This window comes from Meleagris gallopavo, chromosome 4 (genome assembly GCF_000146605.3).
Source record: "Meleagris gallopavo isolate NT-WF06-2002-E0010 breed Aviagen turkey brand Nicholas breeding stock chromosome 4, Turkey_5.1, whole genome shotgun sequence".
Taxonomy (NCBI): domain Eukaryota; kingdom Metazoa; phylum Chordata; class Aves; order Galliformes; family Phasianidae; genus Meleagris; species Meleagris gallopavo.
Window position 1 is genome coordinate 63609827 of NC_015014.2, and position 13438 is coordinate 63623264.

Consider the following 13438-nt stretch of genomic DNA (forward strand, 5'->3'; position numbering starts at 1 on the left):
TGGTTGGTGACCTGCACACAGGCAGGGGGTTGGGACTGGATGAGCACTGGGGGCCTTTTAACCCAGGCCATTCTATGGTTCTATGATTTGTTGGCACAGCTGCCCATAGGGGAGGTGGGCTCACCATCCTCGGAGGTGTCCCAGAATCATGGGGATGTGGCATGGAGGATGTGCTCAGTGGGTCGGTGACCCTACAGGTCTTCAACCTGCATGGCCGTGTGACTCTGTGACCTCGCCAGGCTAACAGTCCCAAAGCCAAGAAGGGATTTTTCTCTCCAGACCTCTGTCAGCCCCTCAGCCCGGGACCCTTTGGGAAATGGGATGGGGTCCCCAAACATTTCCATCCCTAACTTTCCAGAAAGAGAGAAAAAGAGGGAAACTATTCCCAGGGACCTGGCAGCAGCGTGGTTTTCACAGTCCGATGGCACCACCTAGAGGGGAGCGGGGCTGGGAAAGGACATGGAGCCCAGGTGGGCAGCACAGCTCCGATCCGTACCTTGTCCCCCTCCCCACAACCACCAACACCCAGAGATGCCACCACCTCAAACAGACACTGACCCCCCGCTGAAAACCACGCAGCTTTCCTGCTTCAGGCCCCCAATGCACGACCCCGAGCATCTCCCCCCATGTGAGGACGCAGCCCCGAGCTGCTTCCAGCCCCGTTCCCCTGCTCTCACCCCACCTTCCTGACGGTCTCCATCTGTGCCAGGTCCCTGCTGCGCAGTCGCACCCAACGCCGGCGCCGGTTGGTGTGGTACATCTTCTCAGCTGGCACCCAGGCCTTGGGCCGGCGGTCCGGGGGGATGGTGATGCCATACTCCCAGCCTGGGGGGCACGAGAAAAGCAGGGTGAGGGTGGGAGAAGAACCCCCAACTCGCCTCCCACCCCTCCTCACATCCAGCCACATCAGAAGGGGGATGGGTGAGTTTTAAGGTCCCTTCCAACCCAAATCCACATTATCCTATGGCTCTATGACCTTGAAGGACCTTTCCAACCCAAACCCAATCCATGCTATGGTTCTATGATCTTTAAGGACCCTTCCAACCCAAACCCAAGCCATCCCATGGTTCTATGATCTTTAAGGACCCTTCCAACTCAAACCCAAGACATTCTATAATTTTTAATGATCCTTCCAACACAGCCCAAACCATTCCATAGTTCTACAATCTTTAAGGACCCTTCTAACCCAAACCCAAGCCATCCTATGTTTCTATAATCTTTAAGGACCCTTCCAACCCAAACCCAAGCCATTCCATGCTTCTATGATCTTTAAGGACCCTTCCAACTCAAATCCAAGACATTCTATGATTTTTAATGATCCTTCCAACACAGCCCAAACCATTCCATGCTTCTATGATCTTTAAGGACCCTTCCAACCCAAACCCATGCCATCCTACGCTTCCATAATCTTTAAGGATCCTTCCAACCCAAACCCAAGCCATTCTATGCTTCTATAATCTTTAAGGACCCTTTCAACCCAAACCCAAGCCATTCCATGCTTCTATGATCTTTAAGGACCCTTCCAACCCAAACCCAAGCCATTCTATGCTTCTATAATCTTTAAGGACCCTTCCAACCCAAACCCAAGCCATTCCATGGTTCTATGATCTTTAAGGACCCTTCCAACCCAAACCCAAGCCATTCCATGCTTCTACGATCTTTAAGGACCCTTCCAACCCAAACCCAAGCCATCCTACGTTTCTATGATCTTTAAGGACCCTTCCAACCCAAGCCATGCTGCAGTTCAGTGATCTCAGACGCTCACCATCCCTCTCTCCCCAGAAGCCAGATAAGATGCACCCAAAGAATGCTGGCTTTCCAGCAGCAAAGCGCTGCCCCACAGACCCAGACGGGGCCAGATCCGCAGGGACAGGAAGACCAGGGGCTGAGCACTTCTCCTGAGCTGCCACCACAGCAGCTGACACAGCCGCAGAGAGACACCTCCATCCCCAGATGGGAGCATGGGCAGAGTTCAGAGGCTGCAGTGGCACGGACACCTGGATCTGCCCCCTCATACCTTTCTCATCCACGGCTCTGTTGAGGTCGGTGTCCCACTCCACGTCTTCCCATTTCCAGCCCGGAGGACACTCGATCTCATCCTTGGGCAGAACCTTCTCCCCATTCTGTGGGACACCACGAGGAACAACGTCCACCCATCGCCCCCCTCTTCGTGCAGCACCCCGGGGACCCACTCAGTCCTTACCACATCGCTGTAGGCGTCAGCCATGTGGATCCACTGCCCGCCCGGCAGCCGCACCTGGTTCTCAAACACCTCCTCCACGAAGCTCAGGTGCCCCGCGTCTGCCTCGTGCAGCAGCCTGCACCCAGGAGCGGTGGTCATCAGTGGGGACCCCACCCCGCTGCTGCCCCCGAGCACCCAGACCACCAGCACCGAAGCCCACCTCCCCAGCTCCCCAAATGGCGCCTGCATGGGGAGCTGCAAATCTGGGGCTGTACGTTGGGTCGTCACCCAACAGCAACACAACCCGTTGCACACCAACATCGCTGCACGCCAAGGATGCTGTGGGCAGGAGGAGCCCCCAGTGGGTGACCTCACCCCCAGCTCCACATTTTAGGGCTCCCAGCCCGTGCGGTTTTGCAATAAAAACATCGCTCACGTTTTCTCCGGGCTGATGAACCAATCACCAGCCCAGGTCCAGCCCGTGGAGGGCTTGAAGCTGTCCTTGGGGAGCTTGATCTTGCCGGTGACATCGGAATATTTGGGGTAAGTCAGGCCGGTGGTGCCCCAGTTCCCCACCAGTGCCAGCTTGGTCTGGTTCTCGTACTGAGATCCCAAAAGAGATTTGGTGTTAGCAGCGGGGTGAGAGCGGTGGGACAGATCCTGAGGTACAAGGGGGCTGTGGGCAAGCTGGTCCAGCGAGTGGCAACCCTGCCCATGGAGGGGGCTTGGAGCTAGATGGGCTTTAAGGGCCCTTCCAACCCAAACCACCCACAGCTCTAAGAAATACTTGAAGACCACGAAGGTGTGATGCTGAGGGACGTGGTTTCATGGTAGCAGTGCTCGGTCAACTGCTGGCCCTGATGGCCTCAGGGGGCTTTTCCAACCTGAAGGACTCTGTGACTCTACGAACCCACAGCCATCCTGAGCCCCAACCTCCTGGGAAGAGCCTCTCACACCCAGCAGCCCCCGGCCCTCCTGCGGGCACCCCCAGCTCCCACCCCCATCAGGAGGATGGGAACCCGGATCCCCCTCTCTCCACCTCGCTGGTGGAATCAGCTCTTCTCTAGGTCAGAAGGGAGCCCCGCAGCACCCACACCCGAACCAGGGCCCACCCCACACCCTGCCCCTCCAGGGGGACCCACGGAGCAGGAGAACCCGGAGCGGAGGGTTCCTGCCAGATGCTCACGGTTTCAGCAAAGACGGAGAGCCTCCCCTCAGCGAATTGGTTGAACTCCTTCTCGTCAACAGAGAGCCCAAACCAGAGCTGGACGCGGATCTGGGCTGGGATCCGTGGCCCCATCGCCTCCTCCTGGGGGTACTGCAGGAAGAGCCGCGCAGAGAACAGGAGAGCGGTCCCAGGGAGCCGCCCCGGGGTGCACGAGGAGCTGGGGTCTGCACGTGCGTGCAGAAAGGCCACGAACCTTCAGGAAGATGGTCTGCAGCTTGCCACAGTTCCTACCACAACAGCTGGGGCCACCACGGGAGTAGAGCACCTCGTGGGCCGGCACGCGGGCGTAGGCAACGCGCCTCTCACCCCGCAGCATCCAGATCACCACGTCTGGGAGGCTGTTCTGGGGCTGCAGAGGGGTGCGGATTGATGGAGACTCCTGGCCCCATCGCCAGCCTCCAGCCTACGGGGCTGAGCACCCCGGCCCCGCATCCCGCCCAGGCCACGGCTACCCATTTGCAATGGGAACCAAAGCAACACGAGGTGCCAGATGGAAGGAGAACGGACCATGACGCCTCTGGGGCTCACAGAGCTCTTAGTGCATTCAGTTGGAAGGGATCTCAGGAGACCCGCAGTCCAACTTCTTGTTTTAAGATCAGCTATGGGATGCGATGTGTAAAAGGAAGCTCAGGAAATAAAATGAGAAGTGAATATTCCAACTACTGCTGGAATCCTGGTTACTGCTACGCCTTCCCTATGGTGTGTGGTCACGGATCTCTTTGGCACATGAAGCCCCACTGACTTTCGGGACTCCACATAATCTGCCACGTAAAAAGAAACCCAAATCTGTAGTGGTAAACAACCCAAAAGATGCACGAGTTACCTGAAACCCATCCTGCCGAATAACGTTCCTCAGCCTTTTATCAGGTCTCCCAACCCCACGAGAAGCCCCACTGCCAAGAGCTTCATTGGCCAACATGGCCAGAAAGCAGAAGTCACCACTGTGAGGTGTTGGATAATCTAAGATTGGAGTTTGATAATGACTGTGATTGGAGCTAAATGACTTATGGCTGTGAGCTGGACCAGAAGGTCTCTGGAGGACGCGTCCAACTCAAAGGACCCTATGATGATACTCCCAAACGTCACCTGATTGCTTCTTGTCTCTCCAATACACGTAGAGCGTGTTAAGTGGATGTCATTCAGGTGGTGTTTTGAACTGAATCATTGCACGTCTCTCTCTTTTAGCACTAAAGCAAAACAAGCAAAGTACTGCCTCTAAAAGACCACCGCAGAACCAAACCATCTGCTTTGACCGACAGCTCTCTGGTGAAGCTTCAGACCAACACCATCAGCCTCCCTACACCGAGTGCCACCACCCCATGAAACCTCACTGATAGGTAGTAGTGGGGACTGGGACATCGTGGCCTTACCTCCTCAGCCATGGCACGCAGCCGGCACAGCCAGTCCTCCGCCTGCTCCAGCAAGGCTGGCAGGCTCAGCTCCTCGTGCTTCAGCCTCAGGGCCGCCCGCACCACCTGCTCCAGGTTGGTGCTGCGGAAGCGGTACAGGTTCTGGTCCAGGTGTGTGCTGGCCACCTTCCCCAGCACGTCGGGCAGCGGAACGCTGCGGGCAGAGATGTGGTGTGAGCAGCAATCCTGAGCATCACCCTCCTCCCAGAATCCAAAACCGGGGGGGGGGGCTGGAAGGGACCTCTGGAGATCCCCCACTCCAAGCCCCTTAACGCACGTTCTGTTGGTCAACCATTGGTCAACTGTTTGCCACCCGTTTGTCAACTGCTGGTCAACTACTCATCTTCAGTCGACCACTGGACAACTGTTTGTCATCTACTGGTCAATCACTAGTCAACCATTGGTCAACTGCTGGTCAATCGTGAGTCAACCACTGGCCAACTGTTAGTCAACTGCTGGTCAATCATTAGTAAACTGCTGGTCAACTGTTGGCCAACTTGTTGATCAACTATTTGTCAACCACTGATCAACTGTTGATCAATCATTGGTCAACTGTTGGTCAACCACTGCCCACCAGGTCACCCAGGCCACGCGCACACAGCATCAGCTGCTTCAAGCTGTTGGCTGAAGGAAGGCTTCAGAATTTCCAGCCCAAGCCATTCCATGGTTCTATGACCTTTCAGGATGTTTCCAAACTCAAGCCATCCCATGGCTCTCTGATCTTTAAGGACCTCTCCAACCCAACCATTCCACGGTTCTCTGATCTTTAAGGACCCTTCCAATCCAAGCCACTCAGCACGAGAGAGCTACCTGAGCCAGGTGCACTTTGTGCTTGGGGCACCGGGTTTTGCTGCTATTCCTCCTTCCCCAACTGCACCTCAGTGCACCGCAGCGCCTCTTCCAGCCCTCCTCCTTTTCCAGGAAGGAGCACTCGGACATCTCTTTGTGAAAAGGTCTGGAGAACACTTGAGCCTTTCCACCAGGACAGGGAAGCACCGGGGGCAGTAGAGCTGTCCCACTGCTACAAAATCCAGCCCAAGCTCCTTCTGAACGAGCCGTGTCCCACCGTGGCCCCACATCCACACAGCGACCACAGAGAGGTCAGGCAGCACAGGGCCACTCTTTAGTAGAACCACGGGGCATTAAGGTTGGAGGAGACCTGTAGGATCACCAGGTCCAACCGTGCGTGTGGTGAAACACGTCTCCTTTATGATGCTCAAAAGCAAACAAATGGGGGTTGCTGTGAGTACAGGCATGTGGCCAGGTGAGCGCGTCCTCCTGGAGCTCTGCACAGCGGGTTCCAGGCTGAAAAGGTGGAGGCACCACCTCCCCGCCATGAAGGCTGGGGGGGACATGGGGACAATGGTCCCAGCAGGTGTGGTGACATCATGGACAGCCAAGAGGGACAGATTCGTCCCACGGTGGGACGTACATCCATGCCACCCAACCCAACACCTCCATCTCCGCTCCAACCAGCGGCACCCAAGAAACCCAGCGCCCTGCACGGACACACGCAAAGCACACGGAGGAAAAAAAAGAAGCAGGAAGTCCTTCCTTTCCAAGACAAACAAGCATCCTGCAACAAAACACGGTGAGAAGTGTCCCGGTGAGAGGTGGCAGAAATACCTGCAGTCTGCAATGACGTCGTCCATCAGCTGGGCACCCAGGGACTGCAGCTCTCCCGGCGCGCCGTTGGCCTTGAGCACAAGGTGGATCTGCTCCAGGTTGGCTTCCTGCACAGCACAGGGGTAAATGCCACGTCCCACCTCCCCGGCGTGGCCCCCCAGCTCAGAACCTCCCAGCTGGTCCTACCCAGCCCAGCACTGCTGGGTGGGCTCCACTCGGAGCTCCCGCAGCACGGCAAGAAATCCCACCCATCGCTCCAAAGGGGAAGGAAGCAATGCTTGCCCCGCTGGTTCCCCGCTTGGGTGAAGCATCCCACTGTCACCCCACAGGATGAGGGTGGTCCCCTCGTTTCCCACCCAGCTGCATGACACCGTGCTGTCTGGAAGCCGTAAAAGAAAGGAAGCATCCCAGGTTTTGAGTCACACAGAGGAGGCATCGGCAGCCCCTGCAGTGGCTCCCACACCTCAAACATAACACCTGGGTCACCATCAAGCCCCACACCCGACCCCACTAGAGATAAGTTCCCCAGTCCCCCATGCACAACACAGAGGGATGCACTGTGTCACCAGGGCACTCACCAGCCTGTCTGCCGCATACTGGAGGAGGTTCTGAGTGTCGGTTCGGTAGCTGATGTCTTCCCAGTAGGAGGACAGCACCACCACGGGCTTCACGTTGCCCCAGGGCAGGTAGTAATACTGGCAACCTGGAGGGCACAGCGTGGGTGAGCTCGGGGCACCAGGTGATGGCAGCAGGCACCGCGTGGTTGGGGCAGGAGCTCAGGGCCCGGCTCTTTTGGAGACCCCGTGTGCAACGAGGTCCAAAAGTGCCCGTGGACCCATCTGCAGCTGCTCCTGTGGAGTGGTGAGGCCAGGAAGCAGCGGCACAACCCCGGTGTGCTGAAGGCATCTGACCCCAGAGCCCCATGGGAGTCTGGGAAAGGCCACCCCAAAAACACCAGCTCTCCCATGAGAAGAAAGGGGCGTTGTTAGGGCCAAGGGGCTCCGCAGGAACGTTTAATTCCTGGCTGCCTCCCCCCTTTCCAGTCACATCTTCCCCAGACGTGCGTGTGCCTTCACACGTTGGCTGAGGTTCCAAAGGTCTCCAGTTGGACTTGAAGACTTTCAGTTGGGTTTTGAGGCACTCCAGTTGGGTTTTGAAGGCCCCTACTTGGGTTTTGAAGGCTTCCCTTTGGGTTCTGAAGGCCCCTAGTTGGACTTTGAGGACCTCAAATTGAGATTTGAAGGTCTCCTGTTGGGTTTTGAAGGCCTCCCACTGGGTTTTGATGACCCCAGTTTTGTTTCGAAGGCTTCCAGTTGGGTTTAAGGACCTCCAATTGAAATTTGAAGACCTCTAGTTGGGTTCTGAAAGCCTCCTATTTGTTTTGATGACCCCAGTTTTGTTTTGAAGGATTCCAGTTGGGTTCAAGGATCTCCAATTGAGATTTGAAAGTCTCCTGCTGGGTTCTGAAGGCCTCCCGTTGGGTTCCAATGACCCCAGTTTTGTTTCCAGTTGGGTACGAAGTCCTCCAGTTGGGTTTTGAAGGCCTTCAAGGACGGAGACCCCACAGCCACCCCCCCACCAACGCACAGACAGACCCTTGGTGCTGCTCACCATCGAACACAGCCCGGCTGTACTGCGTGGTGGAGGCCAAGGGCAAGCAGGTGTTGTCAAACTTGTTGCCATAGTTGCCAATGCTGACCTCAAACTGGATGGCATCGTCCACGTCCTGCAGCATGGTGGCCGAGTAGAAGGCAGCAAAGAGGGAGTACTTCCTCCGCCGCAGGTGCTTCTGCAAGAGCACAGGAACGGGGAGGAGATGCCACCACTGCCCTCCTACAGTGGCCTGACACGTGGCAGCATGGCAAAGCCACGGAGATGGAAGAGATTAATGCAGGAAAGGAGAACGTTATGCGGGTCGACAGAATTTGGGGTGAGATGTTTAAGAGAAATCTAACGGAGGAGAAGACTGGAGCTATCGCGTGGAAAAGGAAGGTCAGTTCTAAAGAGCATCAAGAGCGCATCTGCGACTGCACTCGAGGTCACAGGGCCAGAGAACCCAAGCCGGAAGGGACCTGTGAGGATCATCAAATCCAACTTGTTGCAGATGGGATTGCTGTTCTTCACCAGCAAACCTCCTGCACGTCCACGTTCACTATGGTTTGCTCAGACAGAGCAAGGTGGACACCCTGCGATGAAAACGCAGTGGGAGACGCCCTCCAGGAGGCCATCAGCTGCAAGACATCCCCCTTCCACGGCCAGCACCAGAGCACAGCAACCCCGTTACCTCCACCCGCAGGATGTCATCTGCGGAGATGTCCTCCACCTTCAGCTCCCCGTGCTCCGCCAGCTTGGTCTCCAGCTCCAGCAGCACCCGGCCGCGGTACGCGACGCCCTCGCCCTTGGGGTAGAGCAGGACAGGGTCAGCGGCCATCGCCCCGTCCTTCACCCCCACCTCTGCTCTCGTTGGCTTCCCGGCAGAGAGGTCAGAGCGGCAGCGCTATTTCAGTGCCAGGAGGAGTTTAGGCAGCGGGGACAGAGCGCACAGCGTGGGCTCCTGCTAACAAAGCCAGGCAGGGTTAGCAGAAGCAGGAAGGAAGGAAGGAAGGTTAATTTATTTTGGGCCGTGCTGGGAAGAAGCTGATTCACCTTTCCTAAATTGAGCGCCTCGTACGGGTCGGGGAAGCCGGTGAACTCGCGGGGGCTGCCGTACAGGTTGATGTAGCACGGGCCAAAGGTCGGCAGGAAGCCCAGCCCGTCGTCCACTGCAGGGCACAGGAAAGGGGATGTCAGGGACCCACGGCACAGCACCACGTCCCTGCAAACACCTTTCGCCAGGACAGGGAAGGTGCTGGCAACTGTGCGGAGCATCCCCGGGCTGGGAGCCGCGTGGATTTAGGGCCGCGCTGTGCCACGAGGCAGCGTGAGCCGTGAGCACTGCTCACTTCTGGACACCTCAAGCAGATGAGCAGCGAAGAGCCACATCCACGTGCACTGAGCTCCCGGCACAACACCAGACCCCGACCGCTCAGCGTGCAACGCATTGTCACCCTGCGACCTCCAGCACCGCCGCTGCCCAGCAGGGATACCCCAACACCACCGGAGGGATGGCAGCGCAGCCCTTCCCCCGGCACCACACACCCTAAAGGAAAGAAGTTACCCAAGTGCCCACAAACCAAGAGGCTCTAAGGGGACGTACAGTCTGAGGCTTTCAGAGACTTCGTGAGAGCAGGAAACGCATCTGGAGCGTAAAGAGATGGAGAGAGGTCAGGAGGAGGAGCAGGGAAGGTTGTGGGACAGGCGGAGGCGATGGGAAAAGCAGATGCTGTTGCTGGGAGATTCGGTGCCAACAGAGAAGCAGGGAGGCTGCAACACGGCCATGCAGCCCTCCAGGGGGTTGCAGAGTGCACACGGACTGAGGCAGGAAGCAAAACCTCCTGTGCAACGCAGCTCTGCAGCAACCTCTTCCTATGGCCACAGTAGGAATGAAAGTCTGCAGGACCACAAGCCAGGAGGAACAGCCTCCAAAAAATCAGAGCACAAGGACAGGGGGATGAGTGGAGTCACCACCATGGGTTGGATAGAATCACCCCCATGGGGTGGATGGAGTCACCATGCAGGGTAGGTGGAGTCACCGTGCAGAGCGGATGGAGCGACCTCATAGGACTTGCAGAGCCACCACCATGCAGGACAGATGTAGACACTATCATGGGGATGGACAGAGCTACCATGCAGGGTGAATGGGGCCACCACCATACAGAACAGATGGAACCAGCATCATCACAGGATGGGTGGAACCAAGACCACATAGAATAATCGGAGCCACCACCGTGCAAGATGGACACATCATCATGGGATGAACGGAGCCACCACCACCAAATGGATGAACAGAGACAGCACCATGGGATGGATGGATCCACCACCAGGAGATGGATGGAGTCCCCACCATGGGACGGATGGATCCACCACCAGGAGATGGACAGAGTCCCCACCATGGGACAGATGGATCCACCACCAGGAGATGGATGGAGTCCCCACCATGGGACGGATGGAGCCAGCACCATGGGATGGATGGAGTCCCCACCATGGGACGGATGGATCCACCACCATGGGATGGATGAAGTCCTCACCATGGGACGGATGGATCCACCACCATGGGATGGACGGAGTCCCCACCATGGGACAGATGGATCCACCACCATGGGATGGACAGAGTCCCCACCATGGGACAGATGGATCCACCACCAGGAGATGGATGGAGTCCCCACCATGGGACGGATGGAGCCAGCACCGTGTTGGATGAACAGAGCCAGCACCATGCCCCTACCCATGCCCCCATTTCTGCCCCGGTGGTCAGACAGAGCCCACCCTGCCCGTTCCCTCTTCCAAGCCAAGGCTGAGCTCCAGCTGTGAGCATGCCATGCTCCCCAGGGCCGTGCACAGAGCTCCATCCCAGCACCCACTCACCCTCCAGCTCCCCGCCGGGCGCAGAGATCTTGGACATGCAGAGGTAGGCGGTGCCGACGACGTCGTTGTGTGTGAGACGGTCCCTGGAACACAGCCCACGTCTCAGCGCGCCCCGGGTGCCCCCCGATCCATCAGCGCATCCCCTCCACAGCCCCTCCTGTTTTATGGGGTCCCCGCCCCATCCCCTCCCCGCGGCTCACCAGTCGGTCACCCGGATCTTCATCTTCTCACACATGGAAGGGAACTGGGGACAGAGAGGAGCAGTGAGTGGTGGCCGGGGGCAGCGGGGCGGTGAGGGGTGGGCACCGCGCTCACCATCACCGGCAGCGTCAGGCACTGGTTCCACTGCGGGTTGGCGTTCTTCTCCAGGATCCTCGAGAAGAGCTGGAGGGGTGGGAGCAGGGATGGGTCTCCCCCCGGCGCTGGGAAGCCCCAGACCCCAGTGGGGACGCAATCGCGCCCCACTCACCGTCTTCCCCGCGAAGCTGACTTCCACAAAGGGGTCGACCAGGTTCTTCTTGTTGCTCTCAAAGCCAAAGATCTGCCTGACGTTGTCCATGACGGCGTCGTCCACTGCGGGGGGAGAGCTCTGCTGGGTGGGCTGTGATGCGCAGCACCCACGGGTGCTCCGTCCCACACATCGAGACTGAGTGCCACCCCCAGCGCCCGACAGCTCGCCACGGCACGGAGCCACCACTCACTCTGGGGCAAATCTTCAGCTTTGAAGATCTTCAGGCAGAACTGAGCCCCTCGCAAGGTGACCCCCGTGGGACGCAGGAGGTTCCCCTCGATGTCTTCCTTGTCTTCGGAAACCTCCTTCTTCTCCACCTGTGGGACGGCCGACGGGTCAACGCGCCGATCCGGATGGCGGCAGCGGGCAGCTGGAAGCCCCCCAGCACTGATACTCACAGGAGCTTCGTCCCCGGGCCCCAGCACGAGCAGGCTGACCTTCAGGTACCCCTTTGCCCCCGCTGTGAAGTCCTCCGGGTCGGAGAGCAGCAGCCACCGCCTGAGGATCGCATGTTCTGGGGGGGACATGGGGTGGTGTGATGGGGCAGCGCCGAATTCCTCTGCTGGCCGCCTAGCTGCTAAGCTCCCCGTGTTTAATTGTCATGCTTGGCAGGGATGGGGTGGGAAACGTTGAATAGGCGTCACTTCGTCCCTCCTTTATGGACCTCATCCCAAACTGAACCCGTGTGCATGCACTTCCCAGGAAGGGGCGATGGGTAGGGGAACATCTCTGCCTTTCCTATGGAACACGTGGGGGCGGACACAGAACTCACTGGGCTCCGAGTAGATGCTCTCAACGTCCATCTGTGAGACACAGAGAGAGAAAATCATAGAATCGGGGCGTCGTTAAGGTCAGAAATGATCCTCGAGGTCCCCGAGTCCAACCATCACCGCCCGCAGAACCACCGAATCATTCGGGTTGGAGAAGACCCCAAGGTCATTGAGTCCAACCACCGACCCATCACCTCCATGACTCCGTCATGGCATCGTCTGGGTTGGAGAAGACCCACGAGGTCGTCCATCCAACCACATCACCTCTACGTCCACTCGATTATGGAATCATTCTGGTTGGAAAAGACCCCCAAGCTGACCCCTCCCCACCGTGCCCAGACACAGAATCACACAACGACGGAAGCGTAAAGGCTGAAGGAGCCCTTCAAGACCCCCAAGTCCAACCCCAACCCATCCCAGCTCCCGGAATCAGAGTCACAAAGGCTGGCAAAGATCTCCAAGATTACAGCCCAACCACCAACCCATCACCACCCGACAAGGGGATGGGAGGGATCCCTACCCGAAACTCCCCGATCACCGCGTCCATCCGGAAGGAGCGCGAGTCCAGGACCTGCGGGAGGAGCAGTGAGCCCAGGTGGGGAGCAGAGCCACATCCCCACGCGGGGAGCAGAGCCACATCCCTGGGCTGGGGAGGGGGACGCGGCGTGGGAGGACTCACGGTGATGAAGATGGGCACATCGAACAGCTCAGCCGGCGACTCGAAGACGTTGAAGAAGAAGGTCTGCGGGGAAGAGGGGGGCGATGGAGCGTGGCACTCCCAGCACGGCACACCACGATGATGCTCTGGGATGGAGGCGGCCCACCCTGCCCCACACATCGTCGGGGGCGGGTGGGGTGATGAGGATGGGCCTGGCGGTGGGGATGAAGCCCCGTTGGGTGCATTTGGGTCCGCGCCCCCTCCCAGCATCCCCCCCCACCTCGTCGAAGCGGGGGCTGTTGCCTTTGCGTATCCTGGTCCTCTTGGTCTGCCCCGCCGCCGTCACCTTCACCACGGGGCGGATGTGAACGCCGGGCAGCTGCCGGGCCTCGATCACCCGAACCCGGATCTGGGGGCGGGAGGGAGGAGGAGGGGTCGGCCCGGCCTCAAGGGGACACCTCGGGGTCACCTCGCAGCTGACGACACCCAGGGTCAGTTCTGACCTCCGGGGGTCTCACCTGGAAGTCCTGCGGTTTGTTGGACAGCGGTTTTTTGGGCGAGCTCCTCCTGCGCTTCACCCCACGGCCGCG

The 13438-nt window shown here is 58.4% G+C and overlaps 1 protein-coding gene across 1 annotated transcript; it reads right to left on the minus strand.

Moving 5' to 3' along the window:
• Positions 1-657: 657 nt before the first annotated feature.
• LOC100539830 (dysferlin-like) lies at positions 658-13432 on the minus strand. The gene is made up of 24 exons (XM_010710635.2): positions 13367-13432; positions 13129-13257; positions 12870-12932; positions 12711-12761; positions 12193-12223; positions 11819-11934; positions 11611-11737; positions 11379-11482; positions 11225-11293; positions 11110-11153; positions 10910-10992; positions 9642-9683; positions 9092-9207; positions 8730-8843; positions 8057-8234; positions 7024-7148; positions 6446-6552; positions 4781-4973; positions 3604-3759; positions 3369-3500; positions 2619-2785; positions 2204-2318; positions 2018-2123; positions 658-825 (listed from the first exon to the last, which is right to left on the minus strand). The coding sequence occupies exons 4-24, from the start codon at positions 12735-12737 to the stop codon at positions 674-676; spliced, it is 2304 nt and encodes a 767-aa protein (XP_010708937.2). The 5' UTR covers positions 12738-12761; positions 12870-12932; positions 13129-13257; positions 13367-13432; the 3' UTR covers positions 658-673.
• Positions 13433-13438: the final 6 nt, after the last annotated feature.